The sequence below is a fragment of the Candoia aspera genome, chromosome 2 (assembly GCF_035149785.1).
Source record: "Candoia aspera isolate rCanAsp1 chromosome 2, rCanAsp1.hap2, whole genome shotgun sequence".
Classification (NCBI taxonomy): domain Eukaryota; kingdom Metazoa; phylum Chordata; class Lepidosauria; order Squamata; family Boidae; genus Candoia; species Candoia aspera.
Window position 1 is genome coordinate 240,204,972 of NC_086154.1, and position 23,599 is coordinate 240,228,570.

Genomic DNA, 23,599 nt, shown 5'->3' on the forward strand with positions numbered 1-23,599 from the left:
CCTTCATTCACCAGAGAGAGGAATCTGCATTTAATAACTCCTTAGTTGCAATATGGGAATACATTTCCATCTTTCAAATTAGATTGTAATCTAATATGGATTTTGGATTTGATTTTTTAAAGCTAATACTTTTACTTTTTACTATCGTGAATTTTATTCTGGATACTTTTAAACACACAGACACACGCAGTTGCAAGATTGGCAACCACAACTGGGACCAGCAACTTGGTTGTTAAGTGAAGCGGTCACTAAGTGAAACCATGACTGTGCTTATGATCTTACTTCACTTTTCCTTTGCTTTACAGACCTGCAAAGGTCATAAATGCGAGGACTGGTTGTAAAGTTACTTTTTCATCACCGTTGTAACTGAGAACAGTTGCTAAACAAGGACTACCTATATACTGTATATTATACTACACATGTGCACCACTTCACTCCAGCTGGACTCTGGGCAGTTAAGAACATCTGTATCCTCCAGAGTCCTCAGTAATTATAGCCACATCACTTTCTCTACCACCTTTCCCAAGAAGGAGAGGTTGGAGATATGATGGCAGTTGTTCATTTCCACTGAATCCAGGCTGGACTTCTTGAGGAGTGGGCAGATCAACATCATCTTCAGAGGCCCTGGAACCTCCCTTTCTCTCAAAGAAATACGGATGGAGGTTGAATACAGCTCTTTTGTTAAACAGATGTTGGTCAGAATAAGGGGCAAGAGGTGGCATTCAGGCATTATCATCCCCTCTGTAATTAAAATCCACTGGGAAGAATGGGGAAAAGAACACAAGTTCCACCACTTATGCTATCACCCTCCCTTAGATGAAGGATACAAATCTATATTGAGAACCTTCCTCTACTATACTTGTTCAATGGGTCACATAGAAAAGTTCTGATGAAGACTACGTACCAGGCAGCTATTTATGGGAGAAGAAAATACTTCAAATCATCCACACCCAACTATGTAGAATTTTGCCTCAGTCACTCAATATCTTTTTATCTGGCATTTTTACTATAGGTTGTATTCCTTTTGGAAAATAGCAGCATAGCATGGCATACAAAGTCAGAATCATTCTGATCTCAAGTCACTAACTTCATATATACTGGAAGGTTGTGTTTGCTAATTGACCTGACAGCCATTTTTCCTTACATGTCATATATTCTTTCAGTTCATTTTATTTTGTTAACAATCAAGAGAACTAGACACATTACGCTATACACATATAAACCCCTTTCAGAAGTTCCATTCAGGCAAATGTGGAGGGGCACATAGGACGGGCAACTCCAGAATGGTTTGCAGAATTCCCTGTTGTCAAGTCTTTTCTTACCAAGTTGCTCTGCTAAATGTTTGCCTCTGTCAGCAGAGATTACACGTTCTTCTTCCATGTCACATTTATTGCCGACCAAAATAACCTGGGCATTGTCCCAAGAGTAAGTTTTTATTTGGGTTGACCTTATAAAAGACAGAGAAAAAAAGCAAATCCATCAATGGATCAGCAAGTTTACAAGACTGGTCCTACCTTTATACAGAGTTGGACAAGAACAAAATGCAGTTTTTATTTTTCATAGAAGAACAACAGTACGTAAACAATTTTGTATGTGCTTATATTAACAGATGAGTAAGTTCCAGTTGGATTTCCTAAGTGAGGCTCCCAAAGAACTTGGGCCAGCCCTTCAAAATTATCTCTGGCTGAGGCTCATCTGAGTCATGCATGTCAGCCTGAAAACTCACATCTTTCATTCATAGTAAATGGTACCGAATTTGTCTTGAGAATTTGAGTAATTAGGTACAACCATTTTATGGCAGAAAATCACAGAACCATAGTCCAATCCCTGCCCAGAGCAGGAATCCTCATACCCTCCCAGACAAATGGGTCTCCAAACTTTGTTTGAAAACCCCCAGTGATGGAGCACCCACAACTCCAGGAGGCAGGTCCTTCATGGCTTAGTAGTTCTCAGGGTCAGGAAATTCCTTCTTGAGTTGGGATCTCCCTGAGTGAAGTTTTCACGCTCTGGTTCTTTTTTTAACCTCAGGTGCTATGGAGAATAAACCCACATCTTCTTCCCTGTGATAGCCCTTAAAATATTGAAAGAGTGCTATGAAGTATCTCCATAGCCTTTCTCTCCTTTACATACCCAGTCCTTTTAACTGTTTAACTGTTTAACTGTTAAAGGGACTGGGTAGGATTTAGCCTGCAAGCCCCTTACTAGGGACTATCATTCCCTGTGATCCTGACACTATACCTCTATTAATGCAGCCCAAACTGCATTGTCCCTTTTGGCTCCTGCAATACATTGCTGGCTCAAGCTTAGTCTGTGGTCTACCAAGACACCCAGACCCCTCTCAGAAGTATTACTGCTAAGCCAGGTACAGCCTACCTTCTCTCTGTGCATCTAGTTTTTCCTGCTTAAGTGTAGAACCTTACATTTCTCACCACTGAACAACATTTTATTGGAGAGGACCCAATGTCTTTAAGATCTTTAAAATCTTGAATCTGTTTTCTGGGATGTTAGCAATCCCCTCCACCCCCACCCCCACCCCCGTTTTGGGTCATCCACACATTTTATGAGCAAAATATGATGCAACATGGCCAAATTTCAGCAGGGATTTGCTTCCTACTCTTACTTCCAGCAAAAGCAAACTAACTGGTCCAAAAATGTTCTTCCTGTCCCTGCTAAGGATGTCACCACATTTCCACATGGCCTCCTGTAGCTCTCTGGAAGGTTGGGAGGTTAAGGTACATTCCTATCCCCTCAACTGTTCCACCCCTGGTTTAGATGGCCCACATCACAATCTCAACCTTCTTCTATCATCAGGAGGGCTACAAATGGATGAATTCTAAATTCTCTAAATTCTACCAGTTGTATGCTTGCAGATAGATAAAATTAATATCAGTGCTAATTTTACAAGACTTCTCTGCTGGCTTAGTTATTGTGCCAAATATTTCTTCAGTTTCTTTCTCAAATTATCTCAGTCTCTTGGAAAAATACACATTGATTTTGGACTATTTTTCAAAGAAAAAATATATATTAAAATGCTACCATGGTTGGAGATATGGGGGGATGTTGTGAGTATCCTGCATTTCATAGTACAATCATCTCTTAAAGCTGTGCAACCTCTCTGGCTTGCTATGCTATGATTAGATCCCAAGGGAAGACATTACGAGAGAACTCTTCTAGTGGCCCTTTTTCAGATTAGTATTACAGGTAATCAGAGAGACTGCACAGAAATGGAAAGATGTATAATAGAAAAAGAAAAGAATAATGTATCACTGCCTCCTCTGCCTGTTTGTAACAACCACCCAAGTTCAAAACTGCCATAAGAACCTTCTGAACTACTTTTAAATAAAGATAAGAATGAGGTAGAAAATAGAAATATATTTCAGAGAAGAACTAATTTTCTGAGAAACCAGAGGAATAGATTTGTTCAGAGTATTAATTTCTGTAACACTGGCATATTTGTAATTTTTAGATTATTTAGTTCTCTTGATTTTCTTTGTTCCTTACCTGAGGTGAACATTTTAAAAAAAATCAAAATTAAATTAAAATTTGTGCAATAATAGCACTATAGAACATCTCACTCCTTGTTTCTTTGGAAATTGTGAATTCTTTTTTTGGCTGTGTTTGTTTTCAGCATGAGGTGATGTTCCAAGAAAATTAAATTAGGACATCTCCTGTTTCAAATTAGTCCTGTTTATACTAGGTCACATGCAGAACTCTTACCAGATGAAGACATTTCATTATGAACAGAGCCATTGAATATGAAAAGTACATTTTATGAAGAACAGATTCATGTATGCATCCACATGGGTGAATTTCTGCAGACCAGTTTGAAGACAGCCATCCCACTAAAAAGAATCCCAAGCCATCTTTAAATAGACATGCATAACTATGGCCAACTGGTGCTGAAAAGATATTTATTGCATGTATTTACTGGACTTATATGTCTCTCCAATCCAGCAGGACTCTGAGATATTTGTGCTATGCCACACAAGCTGGTAATGAAATGGTTAGGACTGGCCAAATCCTTTCTCCATTTCTGAAAAACAATTCTGCCTCTATCAACACTGAGGGAGATTTTTTTTTTCTTTTTGCTCAGGAGGGGTTGGACAGGGCTATTTAGACAGAATTCTCAGGTGCTGGGTTGAGTTTCCCTTATAGATAGATTGATTGATTGACTGATTGACTCAAGAACATTTAAATCAACACCTGGCCAGCCACAATCAATAGCTAGGGACGTCATTATTTTTCAGTCTTCCTTCTGGCACTGTGGCTGCCCTGTCAGCACCAGATCACCCTAGAAATGGAGCAGTGCTCAGGTCAGAATGAACTTGGGCCAGTGCAGACATAATGTCTGGTTTTATCTGCAGGCTTGGATTCTGAGGGGCCTATTACACTCAAGGCCTGATTAAGACCTTTTCGCCATATAGATTTTATTATATTTGTATTTTTACTGCATTTTGTATTGTAATGGTTTTGAATTTTAATCCTGTTTTATTGTAAGCCGCCCAGAGTCCTCCCGTAGGGGAGAGATGGGCAGTGAATAAATTTATAAAATAAAATAAATAAATAAATAAATAAATAAATAATCTCTAGCCTCTTGTTGAGAATGAAGTGCCTTCCCTCCTCCAAGTTTTTTCAAAACTAAAGTCCTTTACAATAGCACTATTGAATAAGTTGCTCTTTCTTCTTGTATATTTTTTCCTACATGCACATTTTTGCAAGTGATTTTCCCTAAGACAATTTCGATTTCAGCACATAACTGTATTCCTATTCATATCTGTGTTTGGGAAATGTAAATTGGGAACTCAATGAACTTCTCTCCCATCCTTCCCATCTACACAGACTTTTTTTTCTTGCCAGAAATATAAACATATGCATACCCAGTTACACCAAAGCCAACAGCATTTCTTGCCATGCATATAATTGTAAGCTCATGTTCTAGTTATGCTGACCAGTGTCATAAAGACCAAAGGAGGAGACATATGAAAATGGCCTAACAAGTTTGCCACCATGGGATATTACAGCAATGCATGTTAATTGAGATTTTGTGTGCCAGGCACAACGGCGTATGCTACGTCCAGCTGTGAAAAGTGATTTTGTGGTTCATGGTAGGCAGTCGGTTCATTTTAATCTTTTCCCTGCAGGGTTACCTGTCATTAAAATTACCAGCTTTTAAGGGTTCTACTATAAATGCACAGAGTGCCTCATCATCAAAGATTAGAGTTGAAAGGGAGAAAAAAATGTTTGTGAGGGAAAGAAAACCAATGTTCATGAAAGACCACTTGCAAATACAACAGAATTTGAAGTGTTTTTTATGTATCTAATTTCTTATATTTTCAGTTCAGTTTTATTATTCTGCATATAAATGTAACTGTCTGAACGTGGACTTATGTGCATTCAAGATCAATGGCACAGATGCCAATTTTCTCCCATCTCTTTCTTTGGTGGAGATGATTGGCAAATATTCATTGACCTTCACTGCAGTATCTTTCCCTCCTTCCTTCCTTAGGTTTATAGACCACCAATATAATTGGTCTGTAGAATTTTGATTTGAAAGAGACAGACACTAGCAAATTCCAATCAGTTCTGCTGTCTGGGCTTCAGCAGAATTTATTTTCTGGATCTTGTCAAGGAGCTCCCAAAGAAATATTTTAAAACCTTATTTGACACCACAAAAAGAGTAATGCTTCAGCCCCTGCACGTAATGTCTAGGCTTGCCTTCAGAGACTTTGCTTCTTTCTTATTCTACTTGGAAATGCTTTCTCTATGGTAATGACACATTAAGCAGCAGAAGGTGCCATGAGACAGTGGAGTTGAATACAGTACAAATTAAAGATCCAGAGTTCAGGAGACCTTTTATGGAAACTTAAGTTTGCTTGCAAAGAGACACTCGTGTACCATATTCAGTTATATGAAAAATCTTGGTTGATTAGGTAAATGCTGTTGTTTTTTTTATAAAAATAGACTAAAAAATGAAATACAGTAATTATACCTGCATTGTTCTTGAGTTTGTAAGAGAAACCAATTAAACTAATTATCATGAAATACAATTAAGTAAAAACAGCATAATGATTAAACATTGTTCTCTTATTCCTGGTCACCTGCTCTCCTGCCTGCCTGCTACATCTCTTGGGGTCTCTGTCCTCCAGCGTGGCACTTCACCATTTCTGAGCAGAGAAAATACATACTCACCAGAGCAGACACAGTTTCCCACACTCTGGGTCCCACGGGAGCCTCTCCCCTCCCACTCTGTCTCCACTTACACATAGACCAGCCTTTCTCAACCTTTTGACCCTGGAGGAACCCTTGAAATATTTTTCAGGCCTCAGGGAATCCCTGCACCTTGAGGCTCAAATATAGGCCAGAAGTTACAAAATTATTATATTTGTTTCCTGTGTAGCCTGTATATGTGCATTCTTAAACTCAAAATAATGAAACTTACCTCTTTAATGTGAAGTTGTCTGAATTGAAATAATTTTTTAAATAAATTGTGATCTCCCAGGGAACCCCTAGTGACCTCTCGCAGAACCCGAGGGTTCCACAGAACCCTTGTTGAGAAACCCTGACATATACAGTCTGGAACCAAGTTGGCTTTGCTTCATGGTAAGGCCAATCCAACTTCATAATGTGCTAAGAGGACAGGAAAAAGTAAGAGAGATGCAGCTTTTCTTTCAGATCTGCAATATGTTTGTGTACAATTGACACTATATCAACATTTCACATAAGAACCACCAATGGTACTCTACATGAAAGGGCAGGTCCTGGATAACTTTCTGAACAACAAAGGCAGACTAAATATAATCCAGGCTGAAATGTGCCTCAAATAGAAAATAGGAGCTAAATAGCTGGGTTCATGCAACTTGCCTAATTAGGCTACCAAATTGACCAATTTTATGGGTTTATCCTCTACGGTGGCTCACAACCTCACAAACTGCATTTCAGCTCTCTAAGAGGATAACACCCCCATTAGATATCCGAAGAACGGTAGTGGACACTGAGCTATGGCAATAAATGGTTAGACTAAATTCAATCAGAGTAAGTCATAGCAAAAAGTTTTCAAAAGTAATACTTAAATAAAAATAAGGGGTATGCCCCTGGGAATATTCAGAGATTTTTTCCTCATCATGGAGTAGTGTTCTCCCTCTTCCATATATATGGAATTAATAAGCAAGGCTGATGTCTTATATTCTGGACAGGCTGATCAGAAATTACTGATAGATTTCTGGGTGATATGCAGCAAATTAAACAAGGTCTCTGATTTTTTTAAAAAAAAATAATCTGCTTTTATTATTTTTATAAATAACTAAAGGCGATGAACATACCTAATACCTCTTTCTCCTCCTATTTTCCCCCCACAACAAACCTGTGAGGTGAGTTGGGCTGAGAGTGAGTGACTGGCCCAAAGTCACCCAGCCAGCTGTCATGCCTAAGGAGGGACTAGAACTCACAGTCTCCTGGTTTCTAGCCAGGAGTGAGTTCTAGTCTCGCCTTAGGCATGAAAGACTGATTTCTAATTTTATAATATCAGCAGTGAAAATGCTTTTTCCTTGACCTCTTTCTACATTGGATTGGTGAAATGAAGAAGATCAGAATGGAGGAAAAGTAGAAGTGGATTTATATGTAAGTGAGAGTATGTGTATGTGTGTGTGTGAGAGAGAATGGTTAGGTAACAAAAGCAAATACCTCAACTAAAAATGGGCAGAGGCACCCTTAATTATGAAATGATGACTGGATTCAGAAACCACATAAGCCACAGCATAGTTTGGTTTTTGCTTAGTATTTGTAAACTATAATTAGCATATTGCACTTTTTTTGAAGTTTTATTAAATTAAAAGAGAGAATGACTGGTCCAAAGTCACACAGCTGGCTTCCATTCCTAAAGGAGAATTTCCAGTTTCCCTGTATCTAGTCCATGACCTTAAACACTACATCAAACTGGCTCTCTTATTTAGAAACATAATCAAGGAAAAAAGGCTGAAGGAAAGATGGGAAAAACAAAAAGGAAATAGCGTAGAGATTTACAAATATTATAAAATTGAATAAAAAATTCCAAGTAGCATCGCTTCGATCTACAGGTTAGAATAATTTATGTCAATTTAAAACTTCAGATCATTTTAAAAATCAAGATAATATGCATTAATTAATGAAAATAACCAGCATAGTATAATTAACAAACTGTACTTTTTAAAAATGTTAAATGTTTAAAAATGTAAGAAAAAAACAAAAAGAAAAGTAGGAAAAGTATATAGGGAAAAAATTTATGAATGTTGAAAAATGTAATAATTTAAAACTTCAGTTCATTATTAAAATCAAGATATGTAACTGTTGACAGTAACAACAAAGTATTATTTGCATGTTGTGCTAAACCTGTCAGCAGAAATTATTGAAGAATAGATCAATAGGTTTATTGATTCAGACTTACTGAATAAGCTACTAAATCAACTACTGTTAAGCAAACTAAGGCTTAGAAGAATATGTGGACCTACATAATCCCTCCAGCAAATATTTATGAGGACTGTTTATATTTTAAAAATTGGGGATGTGCAGAGCTGAACTATAAAGGATGCTTTGGAGAGGGGCGTGGGCATGTTCACTGAACCATTTGGTGCTTCCCTAAAGAAGCTGAGCCTTTGTTTGGGCCTGACAACCCCTCCACCCCATCCCCCAACCAGCATCTTTTCTGCATATTTTTTAAAAAAGTTAATTAGTCTTAAAATACTTTGAAACATGCAGGAGCATAGCTGTTTTAATAAGTCAATTCATTGTGACTCATTAAAGCAACTACCTCTTTTACAAGGCCTCCTAACAAAAAAGATGTGATTGTTTTAAAGAGACATTGCACTCATGCTCCCATCCACTCCAAAGCCCTTCTTCTGAATGAGTTTAAAAAACATGCATATTAAACTATTTAGTACTCAATTCCAGTAAGAGGATTTTAGAATTCTAGAAAAACAAAGTAGATTGTAAGCCTGATGTCTACCTGCTCTTGCTAAGATTAAGACTTTGTCCCAGAATGGCTCAATAGGCCCCACCCTTCCCAGTCCATTCCCATGGTTAAGCAAACCATAAATTAGCATGAAGAGTAAATCCAATATAAAGCTTCATCATCAATAAGTTACAGCCAAAGAATACAGACTTCAGTTTCATTCTATCAGTCCTTTCCAAAAACAAAGATATGACCAGCAAGTTTCTATTGTCAATGTCACCTGCATGTGCTATCTGCTGAGAAGAAAAGGTGAATGCTTACTCTGCCATTTTTTTCATCTTCTCCTGCACTTCTTAAAGTGAAATGTGTGCTATTAATTGGGCAAGTAGAGGAGCCTCCCATTTATTTCTTACCTCATCCCTGCCATCCAAAATAAAACAACAGCAGGAAGATAACTGAAATTTGGATCGTTCAGAAAAGATTCAGGACACAATTCCCCTGGCTGCTGTCCACCACAACACCTACTTTATGTTGTTTTCAGATAATCCTGGATTTTTTTATCAGAATTTTTTCAGAATTTGGTGCAGAAATTCATAATATGCCTATCTTTGAGGGTTAAATGCCTTCCGCAGTAGGCATAGAATGTACTGAATTCTTGCTGCTGATGGTCCCCCACCCCACCGCCATCTCTCTCTTCCCTTAACAGTGGCATTGTCTGATTCCTCATGATGGAAAAATTCCTGTGATTGAGGCAGGGACAGCAATGGCAAGACAGCAGAATTAGATCTAAGGGTAGTCCCTTATGAATATTTTTAGTTAAACACTAAAACACACATTGACTTCACATTACCTGTGAAACCAAGATTGTATGCAGAGAAATGTTCATATATTTGGTGCAATATTATACAAATCCACTATACAGCAATCATATCTGGCTGGCTCTGTAGATTTTTGCAGCCCAGATGTGGTAGCCCTAGTCTACTCAGCAGTAAGTTCCTTGATCAATTGGAATCTGTTTCCAGAGAGATATGGTATGAATAGGATTGCAGCTTTAGCTTCTAAAGGGAGAATATCTAATGACTCCTATTTTTACTTTTTGCCCAATTTTATTTGTTCTCCCATTTCTTCTTTTTGTAAAATATCCAGAACTTTAAATATCTAGCTTACTGTAAGATATTCTAAGATCTTAGAATAAGCTAGATACTGCAAAGAGGACATGAATACTATTTTCCTTTACAACTACAGGGGTGGCCACTTCTATATCCCCTCTAAAGATAACTAAAAGAATATATGTCAAAGTCTGCCCTATCATACAAATTAGCAGACACAAATATTATGCAAATCTTCACCTTCTCTTGTCAGTTGCTAAGGCTTTCCTCCTTTCCAGATACCTTAAGAAACACACTAGAGTCCAACATTTGGTTATCAGAGATAATTGTTACCAGTAGTAGTTAATATGACCATACACAAACTGGAATAAATAAAATATAGTCTGCATTAATTAGTTATGACATTAGAAGGACCATGTTTATCAGTCTATTGTCCATTGTTATATCCCAATACATCTTGACCTGTGGCCATCTTTGATCATTCAGCTTCATCACTCTCAGCTGACCAAGTTCTCATGTTCCCGATACGACTTTGAATTTCAGAACACCTTTGAAAGACTCCTTCTTTCCATTTTCTTATGACAACCTATCTTTTCTGTGAAATGTTTAGGATCTCCTACTAGTTCTGGAGTTGGCAAACTATACACCTTCAAATGCTGTTGGATTCCACACTGATCAGTCCCAACCAGCATAGTTCATTGTAAGCAATGATGCGAGTTACAATCCAAGATCTGGAGAGCCATAGCTTGCCTGCACATAACCAATATGCTATGGCATCTAAGATTACATGTGTAGCTAAAGTAACCAGATATACTTGTAATTTACCCTTGTCTTCACTTCTCTTCCCTTCTTGTTTCTTTTCTGTCTCTTTTGAAATGGCAAATGCCTTGGGGATGGGATCTGAGCTCAATTTTTCAAACAAAGATTTGTGGCAATGCATAAGAAGTCTTTCTCTGCAGCAGCATTTTATATAGGGAACTCCTTGCCCCAAAGAGATTCGATTCATCCTCTTTCTATGTGCAACTGAAAATAATTTCATTTTAAACAAACTTCGGATTCCCTTACTGCCTAGGTTTACATATTTATTGTTATTTTTGGCTCTTTATATTTTCATCCATTAATTCATTCACTTTGCTGTTGAGACCGTAATCAGGGAATCTTGTTTTAATGACAGATATGTTTAATGCCTCTTTTTAGACTTCACTAGACATTTGGGGAAGGAAAAATGGGGTATTATTTTTCCAAGGAATAAAATATTCCAAGAAACACAACCAGTGGTAAGCCAGGTCAGTATTTTCAGTACTATATGCTGGAAATGATTTTGGCATTACATACATAACCCCCTTGGATCAATATAGCCTAGGCTTTTGCTACATTTGAGAGTAGGCTCAGAAAGGGAAACATCAGAGGCTGGGTTCTCACATCACTCTAACTAAAATGGTTTGGCTCTAGCTTAAATGAACTAGTGAATTACAGTGTCTTTATAGCCTTCCACCGCCATAGTTGAAGTGATTGCTGTTATGTTGGCAAAATGTTGGCTTGGATGACACTAGGAGACACTACAAGTTGCTAGTGGAAACGAGCATAGTAGTTTGTGTGCATCTAGCTATTGAGTTTTTCAAATAAACCTTGGTTAAGCAAATTATGATTTAGTATGATGTGTGAATCAGCCACAGGTGAGAAAGAAGCAATATACAAAATTTAGTGGATTTACTGGAAATTTGCACATAGCTTGAATTTCAATTTTCAGATTTTATTTTATTTTATTTGAGGACTTAATGGAAAATAATTAAATCTCGGGGCAAGAAACCAGAAAATCAAGATGTGAATGTTATTTTCCCCCAAGGCTCAGTATCTGATTTCCCCCCTTTTTCTAGTGGCATCCCTCTTTTCCAGCATCAGTTCTTTCATATATTATATTTTGTTGCCTGTTCTGTCTTTCTCCTTTGGGCCAAGAGAGTGAATGACCAACAGGTAAATACTGAGACATGTAGAAGAAGTATACTTTTTAATACGTGTGAAAGAAGGTAGGTTAAACCTGACATCACTCTTTGTGCTTTTGATTTTTAAGGCACAGTGGCAGTAAAACTCAGCCGCTGCCCCATCCTTCCATTTCCAGATGCCACCCCTGGGTTGAGATTCTGTAGACCTGACAATTCTAACAGAGCAAAAGACCCAACACCATGACATCAACAAAGCAGTTCACTCAAACTAATCCTCAACAGAGATAGCAGCACAGTGCTATTTTCACCAGGAGCATTCTTTTTGTTTTGCTTCTATTTGTGTGACCGAAATCTAGGACACAATTCAGTTATAACAATTCGAAAAGATAAAATAAACAGGTAAAACGTATACAGAAATTACATATTGCATAACACAGGAAGTGCCATGAATTGGTTCTGCATTATACTGCAGATATGTACCCAGTGACTGAAGCATGTATGAAGTTATACCCAGAGCCCAGCTACAGCTGGAGTCATAATGCAAACCGCAACAAATGTACTCCTTTTTATAGTAAAAAATATCTGGTACAGCATTCTCCTGTGAATTCCCAGAACACTTTGAGGAAAAGAGAGAAGGTGCAAAAGACACATTAAGGATTCTCTTTAGGATTCTATATGCAGAACATTTTAAGCAGAATTCCAATCAACATGTTTGCTTTGTTTTGTCCACAAAATGAGACCTCTTCAGGCAAAAGAAAGGTATCACTGATTTTTTAAAAAGTCTCCTAGAAGAACTGTTTGTTCATTCGCTTCCCTTTATTTGTCTGGGGATAGTGGGGAGCCAGCAACAATAGCAAGGACATCAGATAAAGAGAATCCTCTTGGGATATGCAGAAAGAGGCGAAGAACCTGAATCTGACTTACCTGCAGGAAGGCATGAATGAAGGAAACAAATGCTGTGGTGCAAGCCAGAACAGAGTGGGGCCTAAAGCACAGACATGGAAGATAACAAAGCCATTTTGGGCTGTTTTCAAGAGAGGCAGGGTGCTGCGGGAAGATGCTACAGAGTCCTTATATGGCAAGAAGAAGACAGCGTGGAGCAGCATGCAAAGCAGGATGAATTAAGTGTGTGCAGATTAGAAGGAGCCGCTTGCTATTTTTTTTTTAAACGCACATCTACTTCCCTGCCGACTTCTCTCCAGACAGGTTAGGTATTGAAAATAAACAATGACTTTAGCTACAAAGCCACTGTGCGGCAAAAGGAAACAGTATTTTATAATACAGTGTTAAGCTTTTTTAAAAATGTGTATTTGTATTCTTTGTTATGGCCTTGAATCAACCCTGTCCTTTGCTCCATGCACACTATCAATTGTCAACCTTCTGGTATGCAATCAATCTTAGGGCTGCTCTGGCTGATCTGCCTCAGTGTGAACAATGGATTATTTAAAAAAAAGAATGCAGGGAAACCCCCAAAGAAAGGGCTTTTGAAAGTGTCATGTAAAATAGAAAATAGCATTACCCAGCTCTATCTGTACAGTTAGTGCCCCCTCCCATTCACTTATACAAAACGTTGCTTCTGACTAAGAACAGGTAAAATATGTAGTCTTTGCTTAATGATGGTAATTGGAACCGGAATTCCTGTCGCTAAGTGATGCAGTCATACAGCACAACATTACATGACTGCATTGCTTAGCGATGGCAATCCCAGCAGTCCCCATTGCTGTCGTTAAGCGATTACTGTGGGTCATTAAGTGAGGGCCTCACGTGATCGGGACTTGCTACTTCCTGCCAGCTTCCAACAAGCAAAGTCAACAGGGAAGTTGGCAGGAAGTTGCAAGTCCTGGTCACAACAAGCCTTTCGTTAGGCAGCTTGCAAGCAGGCTGGTGGGCAGGTGAGTGATACAAAGTGGGGATGGGCAGGGAAGGGGGTGCTTTGGTGCAGCGTGAGTACAGGAAGGCTGGTGTCATGTTCGCCGTTTCAATGTCTTTGATGCATCGTAACGTTTCGCATGTCATTAATTGGATGCGTGTTTCATCTTTCTCGGGAGGATGGCAACGGTTATCTTTTGGCTTTGCTTTGGAATGTATTTGTATTATCTACTGCGCTCAAGGTTACTTTCCCAGGCTAGCAACTCTGACGATTGCTGGCACCTGTGTCGGGCGGGACTGTTGCGAGGGAGGCGGGATACGTTTGCACCAAGGGTTTAAGTTTGTATTTGGCGCGCTTTTGCTCATTCTCAGCTTTCTCTGTATCTGCCTTTAGTACTCTAAATAAATCAGATTTCATTTAGCAGCCTCTTGTGAGTCTGAGTATTTGGGGCTAGGGCAACCATTACATAAAGCTGAGAATCCTAAGTTCCTAACTCCGCTGGCCCCTGTCCAGGAAAGACAAGCGTCTAACCCTGTGAGGGAGAGAGCCCGCGATGACTGAACCCGACATCATGATGATGGAGGAAGGGGAACCGGACTCGACCGTGAGGCAGTCCGGCCGACCGTCCCAAGGTGGGGAGCTGTCAGCCATCCGAGAGGAGGCGAGCTCCGAGTCGGAGAGTGAAGCCGGGGGGCTGAAAACGGCCCCAGAGACCACCGTAAATTCTCCGGGCGAGCTGCTCACCTGGGATACGACCCAAGGAGATGCCACGGCAGCGGGGGGTCCCTCCTGGAGGCAGAGATACCCATTGTCCCCTAACGTGGTGCAGGTGCAGCCAACGGAGGGCTCACCCACTCCGGATCGGATCCGAGTGTTGGAGTCCAAAATGGATTCGTTGGAGGCTATATTGAAACAGCTGAGCTTGGATGTGACCTCGTTGCGAGAGGTCCGGGAAGAATCAAGCCAAAGGCATTCAACCCCCTCTTCCCAGGGGCTGTCCCCGGAACGGCGACGGGTGGTGCGGAGGCGCGAAGGGGACCAGTCGGTCCGGATGGAAATCGCAGCATCGCCAGGGCGATCGCCCCGGGGCCCCGTACCGCCCCAAGCTAGGGGAACACAAGCCGCGGCAGCACCGGTGGTGGGGCGCAGCGCGGTGGGAGGCGGCATGCGAGACTTCCCTGTCAAGTTTGATGGGGACCCGACCAAACTCTCGTTCTTCCTGACGAACGCGAAAGCCTATATGGAAGAATGGGGGGCGTCTTTCCAATCGGAAAAGGCAAGGATCATCACCATTGCCACCAAACTGAAGGGGAGGGCGGCAGACTGGTATGTCCAGATGTGCCAGTCGGAGGCGCCCGAACTGGACAGTCTCGAGGAGTTCCTCTGGGCGTTGAAGCAACACTTCGAGGACCCCTTAGCAAAGGAGAGAGCAAAGCGAGCCCTGAAGGAACTCAAGCAGGGGTTCAGATCCGTGGCCGATTATGCTTTGGAGTTTAAAGCGCTAGCTGGGAAGGTGGATGACTGGTCCCAGGCCACCATTATCGAGCTCTTCAAGGATGGCTTGAATACAGAGGTGCTGCGCTGGTCCCTGGGGAGGGACGACCCATACACGCTGTATGAGTGGATCCTGCTGGCGGGGAGGGCTGAACATGCCCAGGAGATCTTTGCCCAGCGGAGGACCGCCAAGTCGGGGCGGGAGGTGAAGCCCAGCCGCCCATCGACCACCGGGGGAAAACCGGGACAACGACCCTGGGACGAGGAGCGGGAGAAGCGGTACGCAAAAGGCTTGTGCCTGAGATGTGGTAAGGAGGGGCATAGAGTGGCAGCATGCCCGAAGGCAAAGGTGGAGGAACGGCCCGGAAAACCGCCAGCAAAGTCCCCTGCATTGCCGAGGAAGCAAAAAGCTGCGGTGGCTGAAACCGAGGGAGACGATGTGATGTTCTTCGAAATTGAGGGGGAGACCGAAATCCCGCAGCCGGCGGGAAACGCCAGCCACCTGCTCTAAAGGGCGCCGCTGGGCAGGTGGTAGAGGATGGGCGCGAGCCTCCATCGGTGAGTGGCACTTACCGCATACTCATGGTGAAATTGAAATTGGGCTCCCAATCCAAGACTGTGGAAGTATGGGCCATGATTGATTCGGGGTGTTCCCGCTGTCTTATGCACCCCGACGTGGTGGCGGCTTTGGAGCTCCCCACGTTCCCTTTACAGCGACCCATCGCTTTTACTCAGCTGGATGGGTCCGTGGCAGGGGGCCAACCGGTCACCCATTTTACCGGGCATGTAGCCTTGCAACTGGGCAGTCACCAGGAAAAGCTGTCTTTTGTGGTGGCTCCGGTTGGGGGGCCATTGGTGGTGTTGGGGGTACCCTGGTTGGTGCAGCAAAACCCCCACATAAACTGGGTCTACCGAACTATCACGTTTAGGGATGGGTTTTATCAAGCGGCCGAGGGGAAGGGTGCCCCAGGGGAGATGGTGGGGGTTGCGGCAGCTGCGACTCCGCCTTACCCGGCCTCTCCTCTGGAAGGCTTGCCGGCCGAGTACTGGACGTTTGCTGATGTATTCGGTGAAAAGGAAGCCGATCAGTTGCCCCCCCATCGAAAGACGGACTGTGCCATAGAACTGTTGCCCAACACCCAATTGCCTAAACCAAAAATTTATTCCATGACTCAGAAGGAACTAACTCTGTTGAGGGAATTTGTGGACAAGAACCTGGCGCGCGGATTTATTGAGCCGGCAAATTCACCCGTGGGGGCGCCGGTTCTTTTTCGCCCAAAAAAGGACGGAACTCTGAGACTTTGTACGGATTTCCGCGGATTAAATGCCGTCTCAATTTCCAACAAATATCCCTTGCCATTGATAAAGGACATGTTGTCACATCTGGCCAAGGGCAAGATCTTCTCTAAACTGGATTTAAGAGAAGCCTACTATCGTGTACGGATCAAGGAGGGGGATGAGTGGAAAACCGCATTCAATTGCCCGTTGGGAGCTTTCCAGTATAAGGTGTTGCCGTTTGGGTTGGCTGGGGCCCCTGGGGTATTTATGCAATTAATCAATGAGGTTTTGCATGAACATCTGTTCAAAGGTGTACTTGTGTATTTGGATGATGTATTGATTTATACTGAAACCATGAAAGAGCATGTGGCTCTGGTAAAGCAAGTATTGTGTAAACTCAGATCGGCTGAATTGTATGCTAAGCTGTCGAAATGTGCCTTTCATCAGACCCAAATTGACTACTTGGGGTATAGAATTTCTGATAAAGGCATAGAAATGGATCCTGCCAAGGTGCAGGCTATCATGGACTGGGAGAGTCCCCGCACCCGCAGGCAACTTCAAAGTTTCTTGGGGTTCAGCAACTATTACAGATTGTTCATAAGGGGATTCGCTGAGATTGCCTTGCCCCTAACGGAGCTGCTGCGAACCAAAGGGGTGGGAGACACTAGGAGAGTCAAGAATCCCGGAGCGCTATTGAGGTGGACGCCTGCGTGTCAAACGGCGTTTGAGCGCTTGAAAGCAGCTTTTGTCAAAGAGCCAATTTTACAGCATCCTGATCCCTCCAAGCCGTTTGTTGTACAGGCAGATGCTTCCGATTATTCTATTGGGGCATTGTTGATGCAGAAGGATGAGGCAGGATGCCTCAAGCCCTGTGCCTACTTATCCCGCAAATTCTCTGAGACTGAAAGGCGTTGGCATGTTTGGGAGAAGGAGGCATTTGCAGTAAAAGCTGCATTAGAAGCTTGGAGGCATCTGTTAGAAGGGGCAAATCATCCCTTTGAAGTATGGACTGACCATAAAAACTTGGAGGCTCTTAGTACCCCTCGAAAACTGAGCCCTAAACAAGTTCGTTGGGCTCAATTTTTCAACCGATTCAATTTTCAGTTTAAATTTATTCCAGGGAAAAAGAACTTCTTGGCTGATGCCTTGTCAAGGCAACCTCAGGACTCTGGGGCAGCGCCAGATGTGGTAAGCACCCTATGGACGGCGCCCCAATTGGGCATGCAGGCTGTGACGCGAAGCCAGACGCGCGCGCAGCAGCCGCCCACTACAAGCGCTGTTCAGCCAAGTCCTTTGTCAATTCCTTCCCAGTTGCAACAAAAGTTTCTAAAAGAACTGAAAACGGATACTTGGTTGCTTGCAAATAAAGACAATGTTACTTTTGACAGAGGCTTTGCTTGGAAATCCGACCGCCTCTACGTTCCTGAAAGCCTCAGAAAAGATGTCTTACTCCGTTCACACGATGACAAACTTGCAGGTCACTTCGGGTTTGTAAAAACCTTGCACCTCGTTCGGAGGCAATTCTGGTGGCCCACATTACGTAAAGATGTCAAAGACTACATTTCCTCCTGCACTGTTTGTGCAATGTCCAAGCGCAAGGTGGGCAAGCCCCAAGGACTGCTGCAACCGGTGGCAGCCCCTTCTTCCCCTTGGGAAGAAATCTCCATGGACTTTATTGTCGAGCTCCCGCCCAGCCAACGCAAAACGGTCATTTGGGTGGTCAAAGACTATTTCTCCAAACAGGCTCACTTCATCCCTTGCGTGTCCATTCCGTCGGCCCGTCAATTGGCGCGCCTATTCCTTGTACACGTGTACAGGTTACACGGATGTCCCTCCCGCTTAATTTCGGACAGAGGTACACAATTTACCTCGCAATTTTGGCGGGCATTTCTTAAGCTGTTGGGCACGAAACAAGCCCTATCCACGGCTTGGCATCCTCAGACGGACGGGGCCACTGAGGCGCTTAACTCGACTCTCGAACAGTACCTTCGAGCTTTTGTGAATTACCAGCAGGACAATTGGGTAGACCTCCTACCATTTGCTGAAGTGGCTTACAACAATGCAGTGCATCAAAGCACTGGCCAAACCCCCTTTCGGGTAGCCCTGGGTAAAGACTTTGTACCCATCTCTGATCTACCACAACCTCCGGCTGGGGCAGTCACTCCAGATGATTGGACAACACAACTGGCTGACTCCTGGCCAATGATTCAAAAGGCATTGGCAGATGCACAAGCAGATTATAAACTATATGCTGATCGGAAGCGGGCTCCCCAACCGGCATTCCAAGTGGGGGACTCTGTGTACCTTTCAACAAAGTTTATCAAGTCATCCCAACCTTCAAAGAAACTTGCGCCTAAGTTTGTGGGTCCTTTCCCAATTATCGCTCAGATTAACCCTGTGACTTTTAAACTTGACTTGCCTCATAACCTTAAACGCTTACACCCTGTTTTTCATTGCAGCTTACTCAAACCGACTATTCCTTCTGACCGATGGCATCGTCAACCTCCACCTCCCACCCCCATCATGATTGATGGTCAGCAACACTTCGAAGTTAAAGAAATTCTAGACTCTAGACGCCTTCGCAATTCTTTGCAATACTTAGTCCGTTGGAAACATTTCCCTCATCCTGAGTGGGTCGCTGCACCAGATGTGGCTTCCCCTGTTTTGGTAGCCCGCTTCCACTCTGCTTATCCCACAAAACCGGGTCCCTAAGTGTATTTTTAGGAGGGCGGTATGTCATGTTCGCCGTTTCAATGTCTTTGATGCATCGTAACGTTTCGCATGTCATTAATTGGATGCGTGTTTCATCTTTCTCGGGAGGATGGCAACGGTTATCTTTTGGCTTTGCTTTGGAATGTATTTGTATTATCTACTGCGCTCAAGGTTACTTTCCCAGGCTAGCAACTCTGACGATTGCTGGCACCTGTGTCGGGCGGGACTGTTGCGAGGGAGGCGGGATACGTTTGCACCAAGGGTTTAAGTTTGTATTTGGCGCGCTTTTGCTCATTCTCAGCTTTCTCTGTATCTGCCTTTAGTACTCTAAATAAATCAGATTTCATTTAGCAGCCTCTTGTGAGTCTGAGTATTTGGGGCTAGGGCAACCATTACAGCTGGGGGGTTGGATGGTGCAGTGCAGGACAAGTTCAGGAAGGCCAGCAGATGGATGGTGTGGTGCGAGTGCAGCCCAGGGGGCAGCCACCTGCCCACCCAGGGCCTGCACTCACTGTGCCACCTGGGGGCTCATGATCACAATTCGGACACTTCATCTGGCTAGGACTTATGACGGTTCCAATATCCTGTGGTCATATGATCACTATTTGCGACCTTCCCTGCTGGTTTCTGACAAGCAAAGTCAATGGGGAAGCCAGCAAAGAAGGTCGCAAGTCACTCTGGTAAGTTGCTCCTGCTCCAGCCACTTGCAAAATCAGCATATCAGGCAATTATGTTGCATTTGATTGGCTGATCTCAGTTGATCAGCACAACCCCCGAACCAGGAAAATATCCTGGCCTCCAGGAGCCCACTCTGGCCAACCAGCAGCAATAGTGTGAGCAGCAAAACACTTGCCTTGTGCAAGGAGCAGCTGGCTTATAGAAGCAGTAATAAAAGAAACAACTTCTGCCTTCTGCACTCATTGTGCCTGAGCGTGTACTTGAATAAGACTACTATATCTAACTGCAAAATTTGCTTGGCCACTTGATGGCAGCAAAGAAACACAGAAAACTATGCTGCCTGGCATTTTGCAGCCCAAATGTTTGGATGGATGGGGTGACAGAGGGGATCTACACCATTTTCCATTTCCTGATGCTTGCTAGCCATCTATTAACCTGGCTTGACTGGGAAGTCATTTTGCAAATAATGTAACAACACCACAGTGGGGACAGAAAGTGTTTGCAAGTACTGAAAGCTGACTCTATAGGGTCCATTGACCTTTATAAACATTAGCTTCTACTGGAGTTTTTTGGGTGTTTCGAAGTATTTTGGGTGTTTTGAGTACTTTGAAAAACTTCGGGAGAAATTCAAATGTAAAGATAAAAGATTATAATTAAATGCAGACTTGCATTATAGCAAAATTAGGTAATGCAGTGCTCTGAAACAATAATTTCCTGTTGCTTCTGATTCTTATTTAGATTCTTTAATTGTTGTTGTTTATTCGTTCAGTCGCTTCCGACTCTTCGTGACTTCATGGACCAGCCCACGCCAGAGCTTCCTGTCGGTCGTCAACACCCCCAGCTCCCCCAGGGACGAGTCCGTCACCTCTAGAATATCATCCATCCATCTTGCCCTTGGTCGGCCCCTCTTCCTTTTGCCCTCCACTCTCCCTAGCATCAGCATCTTCTCCAGGGTGTCCTGTCTTCTCATTATGTGGCCAAAGTATTTCAGTTTTGCCTTTAATATCATTCCCTCAAGTGAGCAGTCTGGCTTTATTTCCTAGAGTATGGACTGGTTTCATCTTCTTGCAGTCCAAGGCACTCTCAGAATTTTCGTCCAACACCACAGTTCAAAAGCATCGATCTTCCTTCGCTCAGCCTTCCTTATGGTCCAGCTCTCACAGCCATATGTTACTACTGGGAATACCATTGCTTTGACTATGCAGACCTTTGTTGTCAGTGTGATGTCTCTGCTCTTAACTATTTTATCGAGATTTGTCATTGCTCTTCTCCCAAGGATTAAACGTCTTCTGATTTCCTGACTGCAATCAGCATTTGCAGTAATCTTTGTGCCTAGAAATACAAAATCTTTCACTGCCTCTACGTTTTCTCCCTCTATTCGTCAGTTATCAATCAAGCTGGTTGCCATAACCTTGGTTTTTTTGAGGTTTAGCTGCAAGCCAGCTTTTGCACTTTCTTCTTTCACCTTCATCATAAGGCTCCTCAGTTCCTCTTCGCTTTCAGCCATCAAAGTGGTATCATCTGCATATCTGAGATTGTTAATGTTTTTTCCAGTGATTTTAACCCCAGCCTTGGATTCCTCAAGCCCAGCACATCACATGATGTGTTCTGCGTACAAGTTGAATAGGTAGAGTGAGAGTATACAGCCCTGCCGTACTCCTTTCCCAATCTTAAACCAGTCTGTTGTTCCATTGTCTGTTCTTACTGTTGCTACTTGGTCGTTATACAGATTCCTCCGGAGGCAGACAAGATGACTTGGTATCCCCATACCACTAAGAACTTGCCACAATTTGTTATGGTCCACACAGTCAAAGGCTTTAGAATAGTCAATAAAACAGAAATAGGTGTTTTTCTGAAACTCCCTGACTTTTTCCATTACCAAGTGGATATTGGCAATTTGGTCCCTAGTTCCTCTGCCTTTTCTAAACCCAGCTTGTACATCTGGCAATTCTCACTCCATGAACTGCTGAAGTCTACCTTGCAGGATCTTGAGCATTACCTGACTGGCATGTGAAATGAGTGCCACTGTTTGATAGTTTGAACATTCTTTCGTGTTTCCCTTTTTTGGTATGGGGATATAAGTTGATTTTTTCCAATCTGATGGACATTCTTGTGTTTTCCAAATTTGCTGGCATATAGCATGCATTACCTTGACAGCATCATCTCGCAAGATTTTGAACAGTTCTGCCGGGATACCATCGTCTCCTGCTGCCTTGTTATTAGCAATGCTTCTTAAGGCCCATTCAACCTCACTCTTCAGGATGTCTGGCTCTAGCTCACTGACCACACTGTCAAAGCTATCCCCGATATCGTTATCCTTCCTAAACAGATCTTCTATATATTCTTGCCACCTTTTCTTGATCTCTTCTTCTTCTGTTAGGTCCTTGCCATCTTTGTTTTTCATCATACCCATTTTTGCCTGGAATTCTTGAATTACAAAATATGAAATAAAGCTAGTCTATTCCAAAGCAGGTGTCAGCCCTTGTTAGGTCATTCTGCTAGGACATACCTGATACACTCTTACAAAAATGTGATTTGCTGTTTTGCTTGGAAGTAACTTGTCCAGAAAACAATCAAGGATATACTAGTGTGGTAAGAAGTATCCTGGAAGCCTAAGTGTCTGGATAAACCATGATGACATCACTTGATCATGTGTATATCAACTGTAATTTAATTTGCATCACTTGCATGATGATGTCACAATGAACATGACATCACTTGCCCCAACTCATATCCCCTACAGAGATATCCTTGACTAAAAATAATAGCAAAGGGCAACTTCTTCAATTTGGCTTTGGGTAAATTGTTCTTTCGTGACTGCTTACTTTCCCAATGTCAGCCATTTTGTATCAGCAAATACAAAATGCCAGATGTTCCCACCAGCAACATAACATGCCTTAGCTTTGTACTATATTAGTTTTGTAGTACTGTAGGCTATATAAAAAACTATACTACAATATTCCTAATAGAAAACTAATTTCATGACTATCTCTGTCTGTCTGTCTGTCTATCTAATCTCAGAAGTGTGATTCAGAGGGATCCTCAAGGGAAAAACAAGGGGCAAGTGATAAAAGCAGTGTTATGTCTTTGCAACACAAGCTCTACCTCTTTTGTACGAGCACCATGATGTAGGAAGGAGGCAGAGCTTGGGTTTCGATGATGTGATACTGTTCTCATCATTTTGAAAAAGCCTGTGGATACCACTGATGTGATTTGTGGACCATATTGCAACTATTCTGAGTCAGTTTCTTTTTGTTCCATTTAGTTCCAATGAATAATTCAAGGTGCTGATTTGAGACCAGAATATCTAAAGAATGATCATTTAATTACTTTTTAAATGCCTGAAATATTGCAAGATTGTAAAGTCTCAGAAGTATATTCATATCTGTAATCATCAAATGCCAGGTGAGAATGCAAAAATCTGTAAAGATTTTAAGGAATGTGAGTGTTGAACTCTCAGGAATCTGATTTATTGTATAATTCTGCCATTTTTAATTTTTATTTCTTGTTGCCCAACCAACTCCCTGATTTAGATACTGGAAGTGGATGCTAATCTTATAATGAACATTATGTAATATTAGTAATGATATTA

General features: G+C 42.3%; 1 protein-coding gene across 3 annotated transcripts in view; it reads right to left on the reverse strand.

Moving 5' to 3' along the window:
• RAB3C (RAB3C, member RAS oncogene family) overlaps positions 1 to 23,599 on the reverse strand; it is a 134,687-nt gene that overhangs the window by 35,598 nt on the left and 75,490 nt on the right. For all 3 annotated transcript variants that reach the window (XM_063295633.1, XM_063295632.1, XM_063295631.1), the window contains exon 4: positions 1,323 to 1,447. In XM_063295633.1, coding sequence (XP_063151703.1) covers positions 1,323 to 1,447 — 125 coding nt within the window. The remainder of the gene's footprint in view (positions 1 to 1,322; positions 1,448 to 23,599) is intronic.